Below are 22,382 nucleotides of genomic sequence, written 5' to 3' on the forward strand. Positions count from 1 at the left end.
TCCCCGAGGTGGCTTATAATTCGGCCTTAAATGATCATCTTAATGGCGAAAACGAAGGGGGAAGGAGACCTGTTAGGGGAGAGTCGATGACTTTTAGGAAAGATGAATGGGCCCTTAGAATAGATGGGAGGTATGACAGCTGTGACAGTGTCTGTCTGGGTGTGGTGTGGACTTCTGGTCTCTTCTGTGACAAGAGCCAATGTTCTCTGGTTGATGAAACTCCCGGGGAGGGGATTTATGGCAGTGCAGTTCCTTTCGGAGGGTCTGTCTTTAGGCTGAGTTCAGAAAAAGCCTGTCCCCATTTTGCCATTTCTCAACTGCCTACAGCTCAAAATCATCAATTTACCAAAATGGTATATTTTGAGTGAACTTCTACAATCATATTTTGGGGTGGCAAATTCTGCTACCCTTCAGTTTCATGATTTCCATGTGTATGTCTGTTTGCAAAGCACATTTTCATACATTTGTCAGGTTTTGGTCCAAGATTTGCTTTCATAGGTAAACTCCCTGATAGTGGGAGGTGGGGGGGTGCAGAGTCCCTTTTACCACTTACAGCTGGTGGTGCTGGTATTTACCATCAAAACCCCACACTTGTGGGATGACTATCCGGCCCTCAGGGCTGAATGAGAGATGGGGGAAAACCAAGTTCTAATGACACTCACTAATCCTGAATTCAACTGTGGCCTCTGGACTTTTTCAATTATGCAAGCGGTATATTCTGTTCTTGCTTAGACTTTTTTTTAAACATATGTGAAAGAATTCTAAGCAATCAGCTCTTCCTGACTACTACATATGGTAAGGCTAGCACAATGTGGGAGAACGCAGTAGTACCCAGTCAGTCCTGCAAAATCAGAAACACAACACACGTGTAAACTCTACTTAATTCACTCCACTTTATTCTGGGATCTATATTACAGGTAACACAACTCACGTACATACCAGTGGACACTGAAAACTAAGGCCATTCTGTGAGTTATTTTTAAAACTTGGTGTTTTGCACATAATGATTTTTAAAAAATAAATTACCAAAACCAAGATTCTCATCTGAAATAAAAATGTAAGGTCAGTACAAGACAACTTTAGGGCCATATCTAATCTGAAGCTCAGCATGTGACGAGACCGTTTTCGTTCTCTACAGCATAAATAATAGGTCTAAGGCAACCGCTGTCTCAGCATCAAGCTCTCTTCTCCTGATGACATCACAAAGTAATGTTTACCACAATGACCAGTGGCTTAGAAACCACTCCCAGTGAGTAGCAAAAAGACACTTTTACCTAAGAAACGCATTCCAGGATTTGTGGAACAAGAAAAAGAAAGGGACCCGTAACTAAGGCACTGAAAGCACATTATTTATATAAAGAAATGTAAACAATACCAACAGGCTCCCTCCATTAGTCTCTATTGTAAAAGTGCACAGGGCGTGGTGGTGGGGGCCAGAGTTTGAAGTCCAGGTGAAATGGGAATGTCTCCCCCTTTCGGCAGAACGTACGTATATTTGGCTCCCCTGTAGGGTTTCTGACTGGTGCTGTGGAAGCTGTCATTTCCCCCTAATCTGTTTTAATGGTATAACAAACAAGGAAAAGTTTTATTAGGAGTTTTAACTTCTGGGCTTGGTCTAACATTTATTTTTTCTTTTAGTCTCTTACCATGTTCTTCTACTGAATTTCACAATCACTTCGGCTCGTTTCATCACAGATGTCTGGCGGAAGAACTTACGAGCTAATCATTCATCGCCTTTCCTTGTGGGTCCCATTGTCAGTAGGATGGCGCATGTCGTGTATAAACCACACTCGCTTTATTTAAAATGCATCTGAATGGTAAAGGTTTAACCATTGGACATACAGCCCCGTAAACATTTTCAAGTCCATGATGTTTACCTTCAAAGGGCTGAAAGGGCATTAAGTGTGTGTCTAGCAGCCACTCGAGTCCAGTGACCCCGTGGGAAGGTGTGGAGGGATCAGTCCTGAGTCCAATCCCAATACTATAGTGGAATTAGTTTCTACCTGACATTCCGATAGCAACCATAGATAGTTCTAAGTTCCAGGTCATTAACTGTATATTTAATATATTTTTTTAAATAAGAGAAAAATATCAATGTGTAAGAAAACACAAATAAGCAACTTTTTTTCTTTCTGAAGTTATCATTTCTAATTCTTAAAAGTGTAATGTCTGTATTTCCCAGTTTTAGTGCTTATGAATTTGGGGTAGGTAAAAAAAAGTTTCCACTTTATCTTAAATCTATTTTTGTATGATCAAAAGAAAACATTTTTCAAAAAGAAAGAAAAAAAGACTTCCCCTTTCACAAGTTTCAGAAGGTTAAAGAGGACATGTTATACCTTGAAGAACAAGAGCTCTGAGAAGTTGGAGGAAGGGCAGAGGAGCTACAGTATAAACACCTGAGGTGGGTGGAAACTCAGCTTTTCTCTTTTGCCCAGGACAAATGCAATCCTGACTGTTAAACTATTTCTGTGTTTCCAAATATAACCAAAGGAAGTCGGAGAGAAACCTAAATTAGAAACCTCCTTTATTAAGAAAACAACAGCAGCAAAAAAACCCTTAAAAACTATCCTTATACAGCTGGGTTTGCAACAGATGTACATAATGGCTAATTAGTAGCTCCTGGCAGGATTAAAAGCAGCCTTGAGGGAGCAGTTAAATATAGGTTGGTGCTTTTCCGCAGAGGCACTGCTGCTACTCTCCCAAACAGAGCTGTGTGTCAACATCGGTCTGCCGCAACCAGTTCCGCTAAAAGAAGCCGCCTGGTAAGCTCAGCTCCCGCCCTGCCTACCTGCCACAGCAATGCACGTTTCCATTGTTGGGTCAAAGTCACTGTGGAGCCAAAATGAGATGTAATTAAAGAGAAGGTCTTCATGCCCAAAGAGTACATAAAACAATAGCTTCTGAGGCTGGGTCAAAGCAGGAGGAAAGCTGACAGATTTGCCAGCAGCTCCAGACTTGTCACTGCCTCACGCTTCCTGCTGCTCTGACCAGAATCCTCACCACACAGCACAGTAGTGCCCAGCTTCGGGAACGTGGAAACAGTGACCACACACGTTTCAGGCCTCAGAAGGAGGTTAGTGTTGGTGTGCTGGATTTTCCACTGACTTTAAATGACAGGAATATTTAGGCCAACAATTGGTCAAAAATGGGTTTAAATTTTACTGTTGAAAGAGGAAGACTGGACTAAAAAGGAGAGCGCCCCCCCCCCCCCCCGCCCCTTGCTATCATTAAAAAATGAATTCATTTTGGTGTTGTTTTGGTTTTAAGAGTAAAATTTGTCAAGGCTACACTGGTTAAATAATTTGGGATAAACCACTACTGCCCTGTTTGTTGTTATTGTTTTAATGGCAGAAGTTAGAGACCCATGTTCACGTAGAAAGTACACTAACCTTCCTTTTTGGGGCGGGTTTTAAAGAAATACTTCAAAAGATGTAACTTCAAGAGAGTTTCTGACTGCAGTAACAGAAGGTTCTACGCTTTCCTTTAAAAAAGTGACTTTTTACTGTTTTTCACGTAGAAAAGGCTATACCTGCCCACAAGCTGGAAAGAAACCAGTACTGAGCATGCAAGATTAAGTAGCAATGAAGGAATAAACTGTAGTAATTCCTATCTTTAAAAATTCAAACTAAGGTTTCTAAGTGGAGAGCCTGCAGTTGCTACCTGAGACACGTCCAGGTCTTATTTTCCACGTGAAAAAAGGGCACAGGTGGTCTTCTGACGCCTAGGTTGGCACAAGGCAAAAAGCCAAGATTTTATGAATAATGAAGGACTTCCTATCAAAATGTTTGGTCAGTTTAAGGACGAGAGATTTCTGGTTTCTGGTCTTAAGGAAGGATGCGATGGTTTGACTGGCATAGAAAGGCGTTTGGGAGGGAGGCCCTCGCCCACAGTCCAGCGCCAGCACTTGATCTGGGCCAGCGCTCGCTCAGGGGCCCCAGATCCGCCTCTTGTTAGGAAACAGGATTGGGCCTTGGAGAAAATCTTGTGTGTACATTGTCTGCGAATAGCCTGGTGATCATTTAAGAGGACTCTGTCTCTGTCCCGAGTTATTTCACAGCGATAGCTCCCTGCTATGTGTATTGAAATTACATTCGGAGATTTTAAAAAAAAATTGTGTGTAGCCATATTTTCCCACAAAACTAAGTGTGAAATATCTTTGATGAATAATGATGATAGTAAGAAATATCTGACAAGGTCATGCAAAAACGCATCTGTTTACAAAGGCTTACAACATTTCTAAAGTATTCCCTAGGTCGTTACACGGTGAATCTTACAATCTTACTCATTTTTCTTTGCATTCAAATGTGGCTGTTTGTGTAAAAAACGGTAACATGCAAGTTCGATGATCTCCAGTCCACCAAATATTCTCTCCTGCAGTACTAGGATGACAATGGTGATTATAAAATACCAGCGAACAAGGCTGTACGAGTATATGAGCAGGCACATTGCAGGGCTGAACAGGGTCCAGTAGAGCATAGAGAGCAGCTTGACCACCAGGACCCTGAGCTCAGACTTGCAAGGTGGAATTACACTCTGTCCAGTGAAGGAAAAATTCCTCCCCCCCTGATAGAAGGAGCGTAGCCGTTCTTCCTTCTCCTCCCAGCGCTTGTGGCACCAGAGCTGGAGGTCCTCCTTGGACGCGGGGAGGGTGTCTATCGGGTATCGGCGGACGTGGAAGTGGATCTCCTTGGGGAAGTCGCCTTGGAGGAGGTGCCTCTCGGTCTGAGGAATGTTGTGAGGGTATGCCACCGTGATGTCGTGGATGGCATCAAGGTTCTTACCTAGGTTTGGGGAGAGAAATAAATGGAATGCGTGATGATCAATTCGGGAAGCAGTGCTGATTCACAAAACCAGGAAAAAATTCTGGACAGACTGAACCACGACGAACAAACATGGGCTCTAAGTACCGGTGTTCAGGGCACTTGGGCCAGCGTTTACCAGTCATTTGTAGTTTCCCTTATATCCGCCTGCTAAGTACCACAGAGACCTTTAGAGAGAAATCATCTTCATTCACAGAAACAGTAATCTGCCGTTCTAGAGCTGAATGGCGAAGCACATTAAGTCAGATTGGAGACAGGAATAAAAGAGCACAGGACCAGCCCTGTTGCAGCAACAGGATTCAGGCTCTGAGACCTCCTGTGAATACACCCTTCTCTCCAAATAAAAATGTAAGCTTTCTCACCTTTACCCCGGTATTGCCAACAGAGCTACTGGAAAGAAAAACTCAGACTCAGACTTGATACAGTGGTCAGAAATCCATGTAAACTTCCCCATGACTTTTTATTTTTAAAAACATACCAACTTGAAGTCTGAGTAAGACTTTGACCCAGTATCTCATCATCCTTAGCACTCTCACGATTAATCACTTTGGGGTTAAGGGTTTTCAGCAAAGTCATATACTAGATGCTGGAGATAAAAAGATAAATAAAACATGGTCCCTGACCTCACTCTTTCCCAGGAATAGGAAGACAGGCAGAGTGCCCTAAACAGACCAGAGGACACATGTAAGGGGTGGAAAAGGCGGGAAGGGGGCAGGCCAGGAGGTGGCAGAGAGAGGGCACTAACAAGAGGTTGGAAGCATCCAGTAAGGGCCCTCCTCGCCAAGCTTTAGAATTTGAACTCAATTCTGTAGGTGGTAGAGAAGCACCTCAACTGGTGGAAAATCACATAAGGATTTTTTAACAGAGAAGGGATCAGACTGTTTCATTTTAGCAAGGATTACCTTGGGGGCAATGACAAGAATGGTTTAGAGAGGATCAGGGGTAAGAGCGGTAGGAAGGTTAATTTGTTGGTCATTATAAGGGAAGAAAGGCAAGAAATGAAGAGGAGGTAGGGGCCAAAGGAAGTGACATGTCTAAAAGAAATTCCAAGGAAGAACTGACGTCACACTGGTCAACTGGATGTGACAGGATAAAACGGAATGAGCCTAAGTTTGTTTCTGGCTCATGGTACTGAGCGAATGGCCTTTGAGCTTAGAAATGTAAGTGGAGCGTTAGATCTTTAAGGAATCATGAAGATCACTGAACAGTGTACACAAGGCCCAGGGAGGTTAAGCTTTTTGCCCAAGGTCTCACAGTGTGTTGGTGCAGTCTCTGAATGTTGCTTTCTTCTATACCATGTTATCTTCAGTGAGAGACTTTTGATGTGGACTTTGATAATTGTATAATGTAGGCAAAATTAATCTGTGGTGACAGAAATCAGAACAGTGGTTGCCTATGAGGATGGGGACTGACTGGAAGGAAGCATGAGGAAATTTTCTGGGTCACAAAAACATTCTGTATCTTGATGAGGGTGTGGATTACATCAAATTGTATATTTAAGACCTGTGTATTTCCCTCTGTTTAAATCTTAACCTCAATATTAATAACAAAGATATGCAGCAACTTCCCCACCTTTTCTCACCATGTTTACCTTTTCTACTGAACCTGTTAGGTTGTACTCACTTATTTTTAATGATTCTTTAAGTCTTCTGTAAATGTTTACTGTCAATCTCCTTTACTCTGTGATTTACTTAAGGGTGAGGACCAGATTTCAATTTGGTTTCATAACTGTCTTATAAATATAATCAGACCTTAATAAGAGCTATATTATAAAAAAATAAAAATCATCAACAAGGCTTAGATTCAAAATTGGGGGACTGTCCCTTGGGGGTTCTATACATTGTTCATGAGAGGAGGTGCAATGAAAGGCTCATGGTAGAAGGCCTGAGTGGAGTCCTATCTGAATGCCTAGAAGCAAGACTGTTCCAGAGAAAACAGGTGGGATTGGTGGTTCGAAGCCACAGGGAAAAGCTTTGCAACAGCTGTCAAGAGGTGATATATTCACCATTTGAAGAAAGGCTGGCTGACCACTTGCCTGTTTAGCTGTAGCAGGGATTTACACACCGGAAGGTAGGTTGTCTGATCAAACAAGGAAGACCTATTTTCCCTGGTACACTGAGCATGATCCATCAACTAAGACAGCACTGGTACATCTTATGTGTTAACTTGCCTGCATTAAAAATCGAGCAACCTTTTGTCTATTTAGTATTAATCATGACTGTCCTACTTTAGAATGGATCAAACTTTCCCTTGACTCTACAAGCTAGCTTAGTATCTGAGTGCACCCTCCACCTGCAGACCTCAGGGCCCCTTCGTTCATGCCCACTCACCCCAACCATAATCCTTGTTCTGGTTGCCTTAGCTCCACTCCATCTGCCCTTTTCCCACTTTCTCTCACAAGGGAGGAAGGAAGATGTCTGCACTTCTTGTCACTTGTCATACCACTTAACCTCTCACTTAGAACTGGGTTCATGTTTCATTTACTGTCCAAAGTCCTCTGTAATCAAACTTTCTGCCCACACCCTTCTCTTCCATCAGGGTTACTGGTCTCATCGGCCTCACTTGTTCACGGGCTTGAACAGGTCCTTCCCCATGCAGCTCCCGCCAGCCTCCTACTCCGTCATTCTACACCACTTCTCACAGCTCATCTTAATGGGCGGCTCCTAAGTCCCAGCCTTCCTCCTACAGGCAATTCTTAATACTTATCAAACACATACAGTCATATATTATTTATCACAAGTTGGTACCAAGAGCATATGTACTATACCAGTAAGAAACTCAACTGCCTCTTGCTTTCTGCTTTCTTCTTGACAACCTGTAGAGTAGGTGTGTGTGTGTGCATGTGCACACACGTGTCTGTTCAGTTATATATAAATGGCACTTTTTGAGACAGTGATGATACCACTTAAGAGAAATGCTCCTAAGTGAAAAATTCTAGATTCACTGTAGTGCACAGCAGGGAGGGCTGTGGAAGCAGACTGCCTGGGTTCAAGTCCTAGCTCTGCCTCTTACTGACACAATGAATTACTTAATCTCTCTGTGGCTTACTTAGTTCCTGTAGCTGTAAACTACCTCAGAGGGTTGAGAGGATTAAATGAGATAACCTATGTAAAAACACACAAAACAGGACTTGATACACAGGAAGTGCTCAGTAAATGTTAGCTGCTGCTGCTGTCATTATTGAATCATAACGTTAGCATGTTAGGCTCTAACCTGTCATCTCTAACTCCAGCTCCTACTAGTCCACTGGTGCAGTGTAGTATCTGTGGGGGAAAGACGTCATTCAAATACCTCTCTATACCACCATCCATGGTTTGCTTGGGCCCTGAAGACGCCATCTGTTCATATGATAAACAAGAGCAATATTGTCATGTTAGAAATTTAAAAAGACAAAGTGAAAAAGAGAGAACTGGGGAGGGGGAGAAAAAAGATAGTTTACATCCCCTCGTCATTTCCCTGAGCTGCACTGGATCTTTAAGCAGCACAGACCCAGAAATGCTTTAACGCCAGAGCAAGGGAGGAGAAAATGGTTTACACATCGAGGGAGTCAATCAACTGCCTTGACAATTTCTAACTTTTATATTCGGTAAATAAAAGTAACCGAATATAAAACAAACTATAACACAAAACTATCTGTAACTCTTTCCTGCTAGAAGAGCTTCTTCTCACGTCATCCTATAAAGACCTCCTGGCATTAATCGTGACTGTCCTACTTTATAATGGATCAAACTTTTCCTCGACTCTACAAGCTCGCTTAGTATCAGTACAAGTTAGTTTCCTCTAGAAGGTAACAGGTAGAGGTTTACCATGGCTTACAGCACTTGGTTCATTGTAAGTGACAATAATGAAATGAATATTCAAAAGTTGAGATGTGACTTTATTTCATTCACCGATATACAATGGAACTAAAATAATGCAATAATAAATTAAGAAAAGAGAAATTTCTGCAACTGCAAAGGATTTTATAATGTCTTTAAATCTTTTAATATGAAAACATTAGACTTTTAAATATGCATATTAAGTGGCTGCTATCCATAAAAGCCATTTTTAAAAGATCTCATTGCTGTTTAGATAGTTTAATTCCAAATCTAGATGGTATCTAGCCACGTGTCACCTGCCAATCTGTATGGGATCTGTTGAAAATGGATCTGTTCTGTTTCTAATATGGAGTCTACTAGAAAGTTTCATACTTTACTGTTATTTTGTAAAGCTACCATTCCATTAGAACAGCCATGATTACTTGGGCACACAGATGTTTCTATTTTCCCGGAAGAACAGAACAAGTGCTTGTTTAATATTTAAAAATCTTAATTTTTAGTTTCAGACTGAGACAGTTTGAATACTTTATTCATGTTTAATTAACCAACAGAAGTTTAAAAGATATGACTGGAATTTACAAACGTAAACGTACAGAAGGGAGTGCCTCCAAGCATTTCAAGTTGAGCCCATGATTATTAGAAGAGTCCTACCCGATATGAAAAAGTTCACTGGGAATGAGAGAGAGCCAAAGATTTACACATTTGTGTGTTGAAAATAAAAGAACTAAGTGAAGAAATCCTGGTTTGCCCATGGCTGCTAAAGATCAGATCCAATTATATAAGTTCAGTGGCAGAATAATAGAAATATAAGCTTGTTTCTTTTTAACCCAATGTAATCTTTAATAGGGTTGATAACTGAATTTTTTTCCCCATTCCATAATTAAGTGTATGCAGAATATACAGAAATATAATTTATTTTGGATTTTACTACCTGCTTTAAAAAATTAAAAACAAACATAATTCTATTTTCTATTAGGTCTGAATCCATAAATCTAACTACATATATTAGAGAGTTTTAGATAAAGTAGCTTGTCATTTAAGAAGCCTTTGTATTAAATGAAAATGCTGAGGCTACTGGTTTGGTGCACTGTTTTTCAGATTAAAAAAGAAAAATTACCCCAAGAGGATACAAGTTGGATTTAGTAACTAAACAATTACTCACGGTGCCATTTGGACACTGATGTATAATAGTATCTGACTAATAATAATGAACATGACAAATTGGCCCTAGTCAGTACACTTTGAGGAACAGTTTGAATTGACAGATTTGGGTACATTTAGACTAAGAATGCTAAGGAATAAGATACCTTTCAGCTTCAAAATAAAAGGGCATGCGTGAAACCACTTAAAAACAACTGGTACGAAGGCTCTAGCAGTACCGTTTCCTTTGTCAGAGAGGATAGTACTGTTTTCTCCTAGGAATACCACCATGTTCCCTTCTGTGTAAGCTGGATACTTACGGAACAGAAGGGGGAGTCCTCCGGCTGCACCTGCCTCTTATCCGGCTACGATCCTGGCATGGTCACTACAAGCATGGTCTGTACATGCTGGTAATTACCAACACCTCCTCTGACAGGGTTTCGTGATGCTCAACTGGGATCAGAGCTACAAAATGCTTGCAGAAGTGCCTGGCACATGATGTGTGCTTCTTGGTACTCCTCTAGGAGGGATGACCACTCACAGCACCTGACGTGAGCGTAGGTTTACGCTGCCACCCTGGACCTTCCTTTTCTCTCTAGATTTCCTCCTCTGTGGGGAGAGACACCAAGTCTGTTGTAGTGTACATTGTGGTTTATTCTCTAACGCGCAGTCCATTGTCTCTCATAGTATAAAAGCAAAGCCGTGGAGGGGACTGACCTGGGCACTAGGGGTAGGCTCTAATCGATCTCCTGATACATATGCCTCTCCATCTCTACAAACTTATCCCTTAGACATTTTAAGCTCAGCATAGATATTAAATCTGCCGATGATGAGCTGTGCTCTAGGATCACTGGCCTCCTGCTATATCTTGGTTTGTTTTGTTTTCTCAGTAAGTCAAAATTAGTACCTACTCCTTTTCTAAGAAAGAACCATCCTTGGCTTAATAATCAAACTTGAGCTGGAAAGGTGAAACTAAAATGATATCCTCGTGAATAATCTTGCTTATCCACTCTGAATTCAGCACGTACAGGTAAGTTCAGGGGCATATTTTTTCATATTCCTATCCTAAATCTGTTGAACTTTGTGTGTTTTGTATAAATGCATGTGATCTTTTCAGTTCTGAATATCTCTCTTCTGATGGGCATTGGGTCTCTGGATCTTCAACACAAGTTTCATTTTCTAGACAGAATGAAAACATGTTGATGTTTCCCACAACTGGACAATATTGGTACATGAATAGATCAAAGGCAAGATGTGAATAACAGTATATACTTGCTGGGACCAGATGCACATGCAGAGGGTGCCAAAAAAAATGTATATACATTTTAAGAAAGGAAAAAATTGTATTAAAATTGTAATACTCAACATATACCAATAACAAAAGATGAATACAAGTCATGTGGTTTACTTTTTTTGGCACCTCCAGGATAGGTATATAAAATACATGCCTTGAAAAAAAGATCAACTTTCAAAAATGGGACCATACTATACATACTGTTTTATAACTTGGTTTTCTAAGCATCTTTCTCATCCATGCCGTTGAAGATTTTCTAAAATATTATTTTATGGATGCATAATATTTGATTGTATGTACATATATATATATTGTTAAAAATTCTTGTTTTCAGATATTTAAGTTGTTTCCACATAAACATTTAAATTGATATCTTTGTAACTAATGATAATGATATTCTAGGATGAATTCCAGTAAGTCAAATTGCTGGATCAAAGAATATGAACACTTAATAGGCTTTTGCTACATATGGTAAACTGACCCCTGGAAAGGTCAATGTAAACACACACAAGACATGTATGATTGTGCTTTCATTCTAACACTTTTACTAATGCATGACATTGACATTTTTAGAAGTTGCCAAAGTCTGTCATTATTGTCTTAATCTGTATCTTTGATTAGATAAAAAAAATTCATTGAATATATACACTAATATTCTAGCTTGTTTCGAAAATTGTTATTTGCTGTCTTACAGATTTGTAAGAACTCTTTATAACGATATTTCTCCTCGTCTATCATATATGTTGTAAATGTTTCATACCAATTTTGTCATCGGGCCTTTAATATGTCCGTGGCCACTAGAGTTTATTTTGTTGGATAAGCTCTGTAAATGCAGCTTCATTCCCTTTATCCATTCCCTCTAGGTTGTTTGTTTCTTTCCAGTCAACTTGCAAAGCTCCGTTTTTACCATGGATTCTTAACCGTCTGTCTGTATTCCTCGTTGTAAATATTTTTACAAATCCATTATCTATCGCCTTTATTTATGACATCTTTTCCAATACGCATGTGCATATGCGGAATGCGTGTGAGTGCATTTATGTCTACATAAGTTCATTTATTTTTCTGTTACAGCTTTTGGGTTCCTATATTTGTCTGCCCTGCCCCTAAGATTGTATGTATATTTTATGTTTTTCTGCAAGATGGAAAACATTTTTTTTTCATTTAATCTTGTCTATTGAAAGAAAGTAAAGCTAGATTACATCAGTTTTTCTAGCATCCTTTATTAAATAACTCCTCTTTTCTCCACTGTTTCAAAATACCACCTTGATCATATGTTACATTCTCAAATATACAGATTTCTGGTCTCTCTTCTCTCTTGTGCTCTACTGATCTGTGTTCATTCATACTACTTTTCGTAGTAACCTAGTACCTGGTAAACAAGTGGGCTTCTGTTTTCTTTTTCATATTATGCTTGGCTCCTGCTGGCAACTATTTTGCAATACAAACTTAAGTGCATTTAATTCAATTCTAAAACAGCACACCCCTCATCTTGAAGTTGCATTTGTATTACATCTGCATTTTTATTTTGAAAGAACTGACATTTTTATATTGTTTTTTCATCCAAGAAAAAAAGTATGCTTTTTTATTTGCTTCAGTCTTATGCCTTCCAATAAGATTTCAGTTTTCCTCACATAGCTTCTGTGGCTTTCTTTTAAAATTTATTTCTAAATAACTTCCTGATTTTTATCATTATCGTGAATGGAATAGATGTTCTTCCTTCTGCCTTTAGGCAATCACTACTAGACCACAGAACATCTAGTGTTTGTGGTGTATTTATTTTATAGTAGCCACCTTAACAATTTTTCTTATTTAATCTAGTTGATTTTCTTTACTAGACTCTTTGACTTTTTTTTTTTTATTTTATTGGGGAAGGGGAACAGGACTTTATTGGGGAACAGTGTATGTCCAGGACTTTTTTTATTGGGGAACAGTAGAGTGTTTTTCCCAGGACTCATCAACTCCATCCAAATCAAGTTGTCCTTTCAATCTCAGTTATGGAGGGCGCAGCTCAGCTCCAGGTCCAGTCGCCGTTGTTAGTTGCAGGGGGTGCAGCCCACCATCCCTTGAAGGAGTTGAACCGGCAACCTTGTGGTTGAGACGTGCTCCAACCAACTGAGCCATCTGGGAGCTTAGCGACAGCTCAGCTCCACTTACTGTGTTCAACCTTTAGTTGCAGGGGGCGCAGACCACCATCCCTTGCAGGAGTGGAACCGACAACCTTGTGGTTGAGAGCCCGCGGTCTCCAACCAGCTGAGCCGTCTGGCCACCCGGGGGCTCAGTGGCAGCTCATTGACTTCATTCTAGTTGTGGAGGGCGCAGCTCACTGGCCCATGTGGGAATCGAACCGGCAGCCCTGGTGCCCAGAGCTTGAGCTCTAACCAACTGAGCCACCCGTCCACCCGACTCTTTGAATTTCTAGATTTTCTATCAGCAGCAGAAACAGTTTTATGTTCAATGTTCTCATCTTTATGGTAGTCTTTTCTTAGTGCTTTCATTAGTATTTACTAAGTAATAAAAAGGATAGTTGTGACTTTAACCAAAATGTGTGTTTTAGTGATTCAGCATGATATTTACTGCTGAATTTTGGTAAAATAGTATTACATTTAAGTAGTTAACTTCTATTTTGTTCTAGTTTTTATAAGGAATGGCTTAAATTTATCAATATCTTTTAAACACCTATGGAGAGGATCAAATGGTTATTTTTTTAAAGAAACTATTAGTCAAACAACTGTATGAACCAAAAAATGGAGTGGCTAAATACTGAAAGGAAAAATATTAGAAATGTAGAGAAATTGGAAAATAATAAAATTATAGTGTAGGCACCATAATAAAATTACAGTGTAGGCAATTATAGTGTATAGTTTCATAATAGGGCAACTGCAGTAGATAAAAATTAAGTGAAAGAATTGAATAACTACTGGAAAATTTAACAGATTTATATAGGCCCTCAAAAATATTTTAAAGAGGGCAATATCCATAGAATACCTATAAATATTTGATTATTTACGTGGTGACAAGAAGATTTAAACATATTTTATAAAAATTGAGATTCTATAAGCCATCTGTCACATTGAGATTCCATATTCTCACATCAAGACACCATAAATATACAAATAAATCATAAAATATAATGTCCCCCTCTAAAAGAATACTTTTAGATAACACTTGGATGAAAGATGAAATTAAGGGGGAAATTATGCACTACCTAAAAGGGAAGGAAAAAGAATCAATGGTATATAGTGAAGGCTAACTCAATAATGCTTCATTATTAAAGAGGAAAAATGAAAAGGAGAAATTACTCATCTTGAAAATTAGAAAAAGAAACTCCAAAAGGAAGTGGGAAGAGAAAATTACTAAAGAAGCAATAATTAATAAAACAACACTAAGAAAAGTGAAAGAATAAACCAATGCAAAAGCTAGATATTTGACAAGATGAATATGATTAACTCTATGAATAGGATTAAGAGGAAAAAAGAGAGCATACGAGCACATGTTCAAGATTACATAGCAAAGGAAACAAAATCATACAAAAGAGATTAAAAATTAGGAACATGTGAATCTACTTATGTGATAAAATTGTGTAATTTGCATACAGTATATACATAAACTACAGTAGTGTATGCATGTGCATATGTACTATATATACCATGTAGTATTTTCATGATGAAAATTTGTGTTCAGTTCAAAAATAGTCAACTATTCAGTCTATTTTCACTACAAATGCAAACGGTTGCGTTACTGGTGTGTCATAGGGACAAAGGGCATAGGTGCTATAGGTATAGGTAGGCCAACCCAGCAGTTGTACTCACGTGCCACATCTCCTCAACCCCAAGGATTGTAGTGTATGAAATTACAAAGCAAAAATAGCCAGCAAAGAATAAAACAACGTAATGTGCTCTGAAGGGAAAGGAACAAGAGTCCTTGTAGTTCCAAACTGTTTTCATTCTCAGTACCTGTATTAAAGCATAACTGCCACTTACACTTGTGCATCTATAGATTGTGTTACTGATGAAATGAACTTATTTTGACTATTCTTTTGAAAATTCATACTCTGTTTTCATTATTCTTGAAAAGAAAAACGTGCTAAAAATGATGTTGAGAGAAGACATGCAGAATTCAACATGAAAAACAAGAGCAATAACAAAATATAATTTGTTACTGTTGGACTCAACAAATTTGCTTAGATGTTCCAAACCCCTGGACATGAATCAAAAACGGATTAGGTAGATGACTGGATTAAGAAACTGTGGTACATTTATACAATGGAGTATTATGCAGCCATAAGGAAGAAAGAAATCTTACCATTTGCAACAACATGGATGGATCTAGAGAACATTATGTTAAGTGAAATAAGTCAGACAGAGAAAGATAAGTTCCATATGATCTCACTTATTTGCGGATTCTAAAGAAAAGAATAAGTGAATGAACTAATCAGAAACTGTTTGGGAGACAATGAGGAAAAACTGAGGGTTGCTAGATGGGCGGGGGGAGTGGGGGGGTGGGGGGGAGGGTGAGGGGATTGGAGGGCAGTCGGTGACCACAGGATGGCCACGGGGTTTGAAAATTAATCTGGGGAACGTAATTTGGTGGTTACCAGAGCGTAAGGGGGTTGGGGGGTGGGGGATGAGGGTGAGGGGGATCAAATGTACGGTGATGGAAGGGGAGCTGACTCTGGGTGGTGAACACACAGTGTGATTTATGGATGATGTGATTCAGAATTGCACAACTGAAATCTATGTAATTCTACTAACAATTGTCACCCCAATAAATTAAAAAAAAAAAAAAAAAAAAAAAAAAAAAAAACGGATTAAACGATCAGAAGTGTCAGCACATGCATATTCTGCTAATTTGCTGCTCTTTGAATTAAATGAGATCAGAGACAACACAGCATTACAGAAGGTCCCTGCCCCTGTGGAGCTTATCAGGACACGGTTATTTTTAAATATTATGATATTTAACAACCGTTGGGATATCGTCCTTCTTTGATAAGCTCTGGAAAATGGGGCGCAAAGAAGTTAACTCACTTGCTGTACATCAGTTGGTTAGCTATCAGTTGTGTCTGACTGCAAAGCCTTTCCACTATGCTACCCTGCCTGCTAACCACGGCGTATTAAGAACAGGCCGTACAGTCAGGCTGATCTGGTTTTGTACCAGGCACAGGGACTTAGCCACGTATGTGACCTTGAGCCAGTTACTCAACCTCCCTGGGCCTCAGGCTCATCTGCGTTAGGGGGTGATGGAATGTTCTATGTTTTGACTATGATGGTAGTTACATGACTCTGCATTTATCAAAATGCATCTAATTATACACTTAAAATGTACTGGCATTTTACAGCAAGTAAATTGTACTTCTGGAACTTATTTTTTAAAGCTTCTCAAATATGTGCCCTAAAAAATATTTAAAGTCATACAATATCATAAATTGTAATATCTGCTATAGTTTAAATAGAGCTTTATTTAGGCTGGTTTGAGTCTCATCAAACCAAAATGTTACAAAACGAAGTATTTAAAGTTTGAAACGCATCCAAAATTTATACATGCACACTAATTTTTAATAATTTTTTGGTATTAGTGTTTTATTCGAAACAGAACATTTTCTTATTCAAATAAACATTAACATATCCACAAGCTTTGCATTATTGTTTTGTAACATTTTTTCCTTCCTTGGCTAATACACAATATAATTCCCTAATTAAGGGATTACTCTACGTGCAACCTGACATTTTAAAACTTCTACCACCCTAATTTCTTTCAGGGTCACAAATAATTCCTAAAATGTTTTCTTGCTAATGTCTCGAAAGGAAAATGTAATCTGTGTTAATAGTCCAGGTTTTGGAGGATATAGTTTTGCTTTTCTGCTTTTAATCAGTACAATGATACAGGAAATCATAGAACACTTGGGAACTGTTTGGACGTGCACTGTAACCTTCTCCTTTGCCAAACACTCCCTCTACCACCACCCACAACAATCCCCTCACACACCACAGCCGTTCAACAGCAGCATTCTCTCTCAGCTGTTGCACAGGGTGCGACACTTGTGAAGTCACCTTGCACAGCTTCGAATTCCTCACGCCAGTGCTGTAGGCGGGGCCGGGCCTGGGCACAACGTGAAGAGGCTGACGGCGAAGTGATCAGTGGCCCTCTGGGTGCCCAGGAGGCATGGTAATCTAGTGCCGTGCCCCCCTCCACCGCCCCCCGCACACACAGACACACTAAACAGGAAAGGGTCTCATTTGAGTCCTTTACACAAGCTGACCAACTGACTGATTAGACTTTGAGATGCACAGATGTCATGAGGTCTTAATCATTCAACCAGCCTTAAGACATAATCAGAAGGTAATCTGATTCAGTCCTCCTGACGTAGAGTTTACCTTTCCCTGGTAAAAATTCTCCACCACAGCTCCATAAAGGAAATAAATGAAACCAAATTTGAACGGTCAGTTCCTAAGGTTTTATGTCGCCTTTCACTTCACCCACTTACATGACCCCCCTTGGCTGCGGGAGGGTTTCATTTGCCGCCTCCCCACTCACCCAGAAACTCAGTGGAACATGTTATGGACAGGTACATGTTTTGGTGGGAGTATTGGGAGTTTTTGACTGGGAAGGGAGGCTAGTGGGCGTCCTTGACACATTTCCTGATTATTAGCCCAAAGTGGGCTCTTACCGTACATATTTCCTTAGTCCAGTCTGTGTTCCATCCACCCAGATCTGAGTATTTCATGCCTTTGCTTTTCTCTCAAACCTCCACTACTGCCTTGCCATCCCTCATTCTCATTCTGTTTCTCTGAGAAAATAAATCATAAAAACCGTCCACAAGCTCTTTACCACCCCATCTACTCACCTACTTGCACAGAAGTCATATACTTTGCCTTCTCTTCTGTATGTGGCTGATCTGCCCATACGCAGGGCCGATCCCTCCCCGTGTGCTTGCTCTGTCTTATCCTGTACTGTCTACGCAGTGATATTCACCAGAACCTCCCGTCTCGCTTCTATCATCCATTTCCCCTCTAATCAGTCCTTCCTGTCTTGCCTATCAATATGTGTATAATTTTTCCCATCACTCCTGTGACCCACACCTCCTTCCAGCTACCACTCGTTTCTCTGCTCACCTCTGCAGCCAAACTTCTCGCGTTGTCTACACTCGCTGTCTTCAATCCTCTCCCGTCTCTCGTGAACTCATCCCAGTTAAGCTTTTGCCCTCACGTCTCCACAAACTTCTCCTCAAGGTCATGGGTGACCTTTATATAACCAAATCCAAATGACTCCCTCCCTCCTTAAAAATCAGTTTTACGTGGCTTCCCGCCCGCATTACTCTCTTGGTGCTTTCTAGCCTCCCTGGCCACTCTCAAGTCTCTTTTGCGGGCTTATCCCTAAATGTTGGCGTGCCCCAGGGCTTGGGTTTTACTCTCCTCTCTCCACTCCTTCCCTCAGTGGTCTCTTGCAGTCTCACAGCTTTAAATACCCAACAAGGGCTGTTGCCCCCCAGATCTGCATCGCCAGCCTCTCTCTCTCCCTTCCAGACCCACAGGTTTGACTACTAACCTCACATCTCTTGATGTCGAATTAGTATCTCAAATTGAACATGGCCTAACCTGAACTTCATCTTGGTTTTTCTCCCAAAACCTGTGCTTCTCACAGTCTTTCTCTCAATTAAAGGCAAAACTGTCTTCCCTCCAGTTGGGGCCAACGAGCCTGCAGTCATCCTTTCTTTCTCTCATGCTCCACATCCATCCCATCAGAAAATCCTAGCGGTTCTACGTGGAAATACAGCCAGAATCCAGCCCGTTCTTATCTCCTCACCAATTCTACCTCAAGCCACCCCCCCTTCTCACCTGGGCTGGATTATTATTACAAATATCTTTCTAATTGGTTTTCCCTGTTTGCCCACCCTCTACAGCTTTGTTTTCAACGTAACAGAGTAACCCCTTCATGGCAGTTACTACTTTATAACCCCCTCCTTTGTCCCGCACCCCAACGGTGCCCACCTACTCAGAATACCGAGATCCTTACGGTGATCTAGAAAACCCTACACCACCTGCCAACATTTCTACCACTACTCAGCTGGCTCACTCTGCTCCAGACACACTGAGTTCATTGTGTGCTGGTCTTTGGAAACACCAGGCACACTCCCATCGCAGGCCCTGTACTGTTCCTCTACCTGAGATGTTCTTCCTCCATATTCACTTTTCAGGGAGGCCCTGAGTGCCTTCTTTAAAACGGCAGGCGTTCCTCTTCCCTGATTTATGTTTCTCCATAGCCCTGCTCACCATCTGACATACTACATACCTTATTTCTTTGTTTATTGTCTGTGTTCCTCCTGCTAAGATGGAAGTGCCGCACGGTAGTAGTTTTGTCTATTTTACTAACTGGTATGTCCCCAGTGCTTCTTCAATGTGCTCAGTAAATATCTGTTTATTGAATAAACTGAATAAGCAGAAAAAGGGAAACTGAGCTGAGCTTCTCTCTCTGGTGTATTTCTGTTTGGTAGAGAGCCTGAGAACGGAGCCTTTGCTCATAGCTTACAGTAGACAGGTGCACTGGGGGGCTGGAGCTGGAGAGTAATTGTGATTAATTATCCTCCCGACTATAGGAGAGAAGGCAGACAGGAATTCATGTTGCGGTTCTTCTGGGAGCATCAGTCATTGTTAAGCCTGTGATTCTGCCCCTCTCCATGTCTATTTGCAATTACTGTTATATTATTTTTAAAGCGCTGGTATTCTTCATGGCAAGCTGAGACAATAAAAGGTTTCAGGTGATCGACTGAAAAGTCAAGAGAACTGACAAGAAAGCTAACTGACCGACATCGGGATACACAGCTACAGGGGGCTACAATGTGGACAGGTGCCTATTGTAGGTTCAAAGAGCTAAGTGAGTTTGGTATTCCCCCCTTCTCACTACCTTCAAATCCCCAGATGAATATTTTCTAGTTTATGGCATATTTGACAATGTTAAATATATAATGCTATTTTTAAACTGAAATTCTTTCCTGAAATTCTGGAAAGCAATACCAAATGCTTTCTGTATCATTTCTGATAACAAAGACATTTCATTATGCCTGCTGGAATGCAGCCTCTTCATTAACTGAAGCATTACCATAGAAGCATTTGTTTCCTAATCAATTCTCAAAAATCTGTCTTTAAATGGAACCACCAACTTCCTCAAAGAAAGCCTTGTAATTCTCTACTGTGCTATTTTTTTCTCTCTGTCCACAAGACACAGGGGTTCCCACTAGCTTGAAAATATCTCTCGGAGCTGGCATTTCCATCAGTACAGACATTCATCTGAAACCAATAATTGCTGCCTTACGTACACAACACTCCCATTTCTATTCTGACCTCCTCCTGGGGGGTGGGGAGTGGGGGTGTGAGGGTTTCTTGTGCAAATGACACGGAATTTCGTCAGTTATAGATTATCCTCCTATTACTGCATGTGGCCTGTGAACCGATTTGTCAACAACCTCCCTCTGCTGATCCAGACAAGGCGACCCCTTCACTGCCACTGAGCTGCTTAGAGCCCCTCAAGCGAAGCCCAGGCCTGTTAACTCAGCCTGACTTGCTCTGAGGTCCCTCAGCTTCCAGTCCTGACTCCAAAGCACTTTCTACCTGCCTTTGACCTGCTGACTCAGGTTCCCACCATACCACTGTTTTCAACAGAAAACGGGTCACACAGGGCAGAGCAGAGGGAAGGAGAGAGAAAGGAAAGAATCGGCACCTCTCCGGAACCTGATACCTCCAGGGGGAATGCTGGAAATGGGGACCTCAGAACGTTCAGGATGCTGAAATGCCGTTCTGTCCCCTCTCATGGCGTTCCCTCTCACCCTCAACTGAGAATGCACGTACACACATATTCTCAACCTCCTTGGGATTTCTGAGAACTGGAGTTAAATGATGAGCAGAAAAAAGAATCATTCATTTTGCTTCATCAATGGGCTTTCTGGATTATCATAAAAAAGGGCAGTATTTTCAGGATAATTTGGCTGCAGCAAATTAGAATATATCCTTTGGCTTCACATGATTGATTCACGTGTAGCTTTAGTCAGTCAGATGTAGCCAGCAATGCAAGCTTTCTCATGTACACACAGCAGGCAAGGAGGAAGGACTGAAGGGATAAAAAATAAAATAAAAACCTGGACAAAAGGCTAAAAGTATAAGAGCAAGTGGTGAGGTCAGACTTTAATAAAGTAAGGGAGGAATGTTGGGGAGAAATGATTAAGACAGAAGTAAAAAGACCCCGAACAAAATGAAATGCCCACCACTGAAAAATGAGGAAAAGAAGTAAGGAGGTAAAGTGTAAGGAAGCAACAATAGTCAACTCCAAGTAATTAAAAAAATTTTTAAAAAGACAAGTAACATTCATGTCCGTGGAAGCCATTAATTCAGAATATTTGTCTACGATCTGCTTGTTTCTAGTGCCACTGACCTTCCGGTAAAACAGAAAAGGCAAATTGATTCCCAAACCCAAGCAACGTAAGACTGTACTAACTCTAAGCTCAGTACTTTAATATAAACCAGAATCAGTGTATGGTTTTCAATGACAGCCTCTTACAGCACTTGTGACACTCTTAAATTTAGCAGAGTGACATCAGACCTAGGTTTACAGACCTATCAAACAGCAATGTTTTAAATACCTGAAAGATCTGTGACTATAAAGATGATTTTAATATTCCTAATCCTCTGATGTTAAAAACAATTTCCACTAGACTTTGATACACAAGTGGATAAATCATATGAAATTAAATTAGTCTGTACTTGCGGAGCTATCTTAATCAGAAAAAGATTTAATGAAAAGACTTAGCTTAGATGAACACTCTAATTATTACAGGCTAATATTTGTCCACAAAGAAGGGTTTGTTTCAGGATTAGTCAGATACCAGGAGAAGCTCGAGACACCAATTCAATAATGGAATGTCTAATTAAATAATAATGAATCCTAATTATAATGCATTGCTTTCCCTTGCACATGATTTATTTACCACAACTGCTTTTCACTTCGTTTATTAAGGAAAATGAAATGAAATGCAATTACTAAAAATAAAGGGGGAAAGAAAAAAGAATTGGTAATTTTAAACTTTTTTTTTAAGATGGAGAAATTCAGATGTAACAAAAAGTCTAATTGTTAACAACAAAGTCCTGCAGAAGAAACGGCATGGTCAAATTAGTGCATGGAGAAACTGTATTTGTCCTGCATCCTTCATAAGTCAATCATTGCCCTTATGTGCTTACAGCTCTGTTAAGAAGTCATATATCCATCAAATCAAAAGTAAACTAATGAAAAGCCTAGTAGGTGCTCACTAAATCCTGGCTATGATGA

General features: G+C 40.3%; 1 protein-coding gene across 8 annotated transcripts in view; it reads right to left on the minus strand.

The window, feature by feature from the left end:
• Positions 1-879: 879 nt before the first annotated feature.
• Positions 880-22,382, minus strand: part of LCLAT1 (lysocardiolipin acyltransferase 1) — a 162,732-nt gene continuing 141,229 nt past the window's right edge. For all 8 annotated transcript variants that reach the window (XM_033124459.1, XM_033124460.1, XM_033124462.1 and 5 more), the window contains one exon: positions 880-4,781. In XM_033124459.1, coding sequence (XP_032980350.1) covers positions 4,279-4,781 — 503 coding nt within the window. In that variant the 3' untranslated portion in view covers positions 880-4,278. The remainder of the gene's footprint in view (positions 4,782-22,382) is intronic.

This window comes from Rhinolophus ferrumequinum, chromosome 13, assembly GCF_004115265.2.
Source record: "Rhinolophus ferrumequinum isolate MPI-CBG mRhiFer1 chromosome 13, mRhiFer1_v1.p, whole genome shotgun sequence".
Lineage (NCBI taxonomy): Eukaryota > Metazoa > Chordata > Mammalia > Chiroptera > Rhinolophidae > Rhinolophus > Rhinolophus ferrumequinum.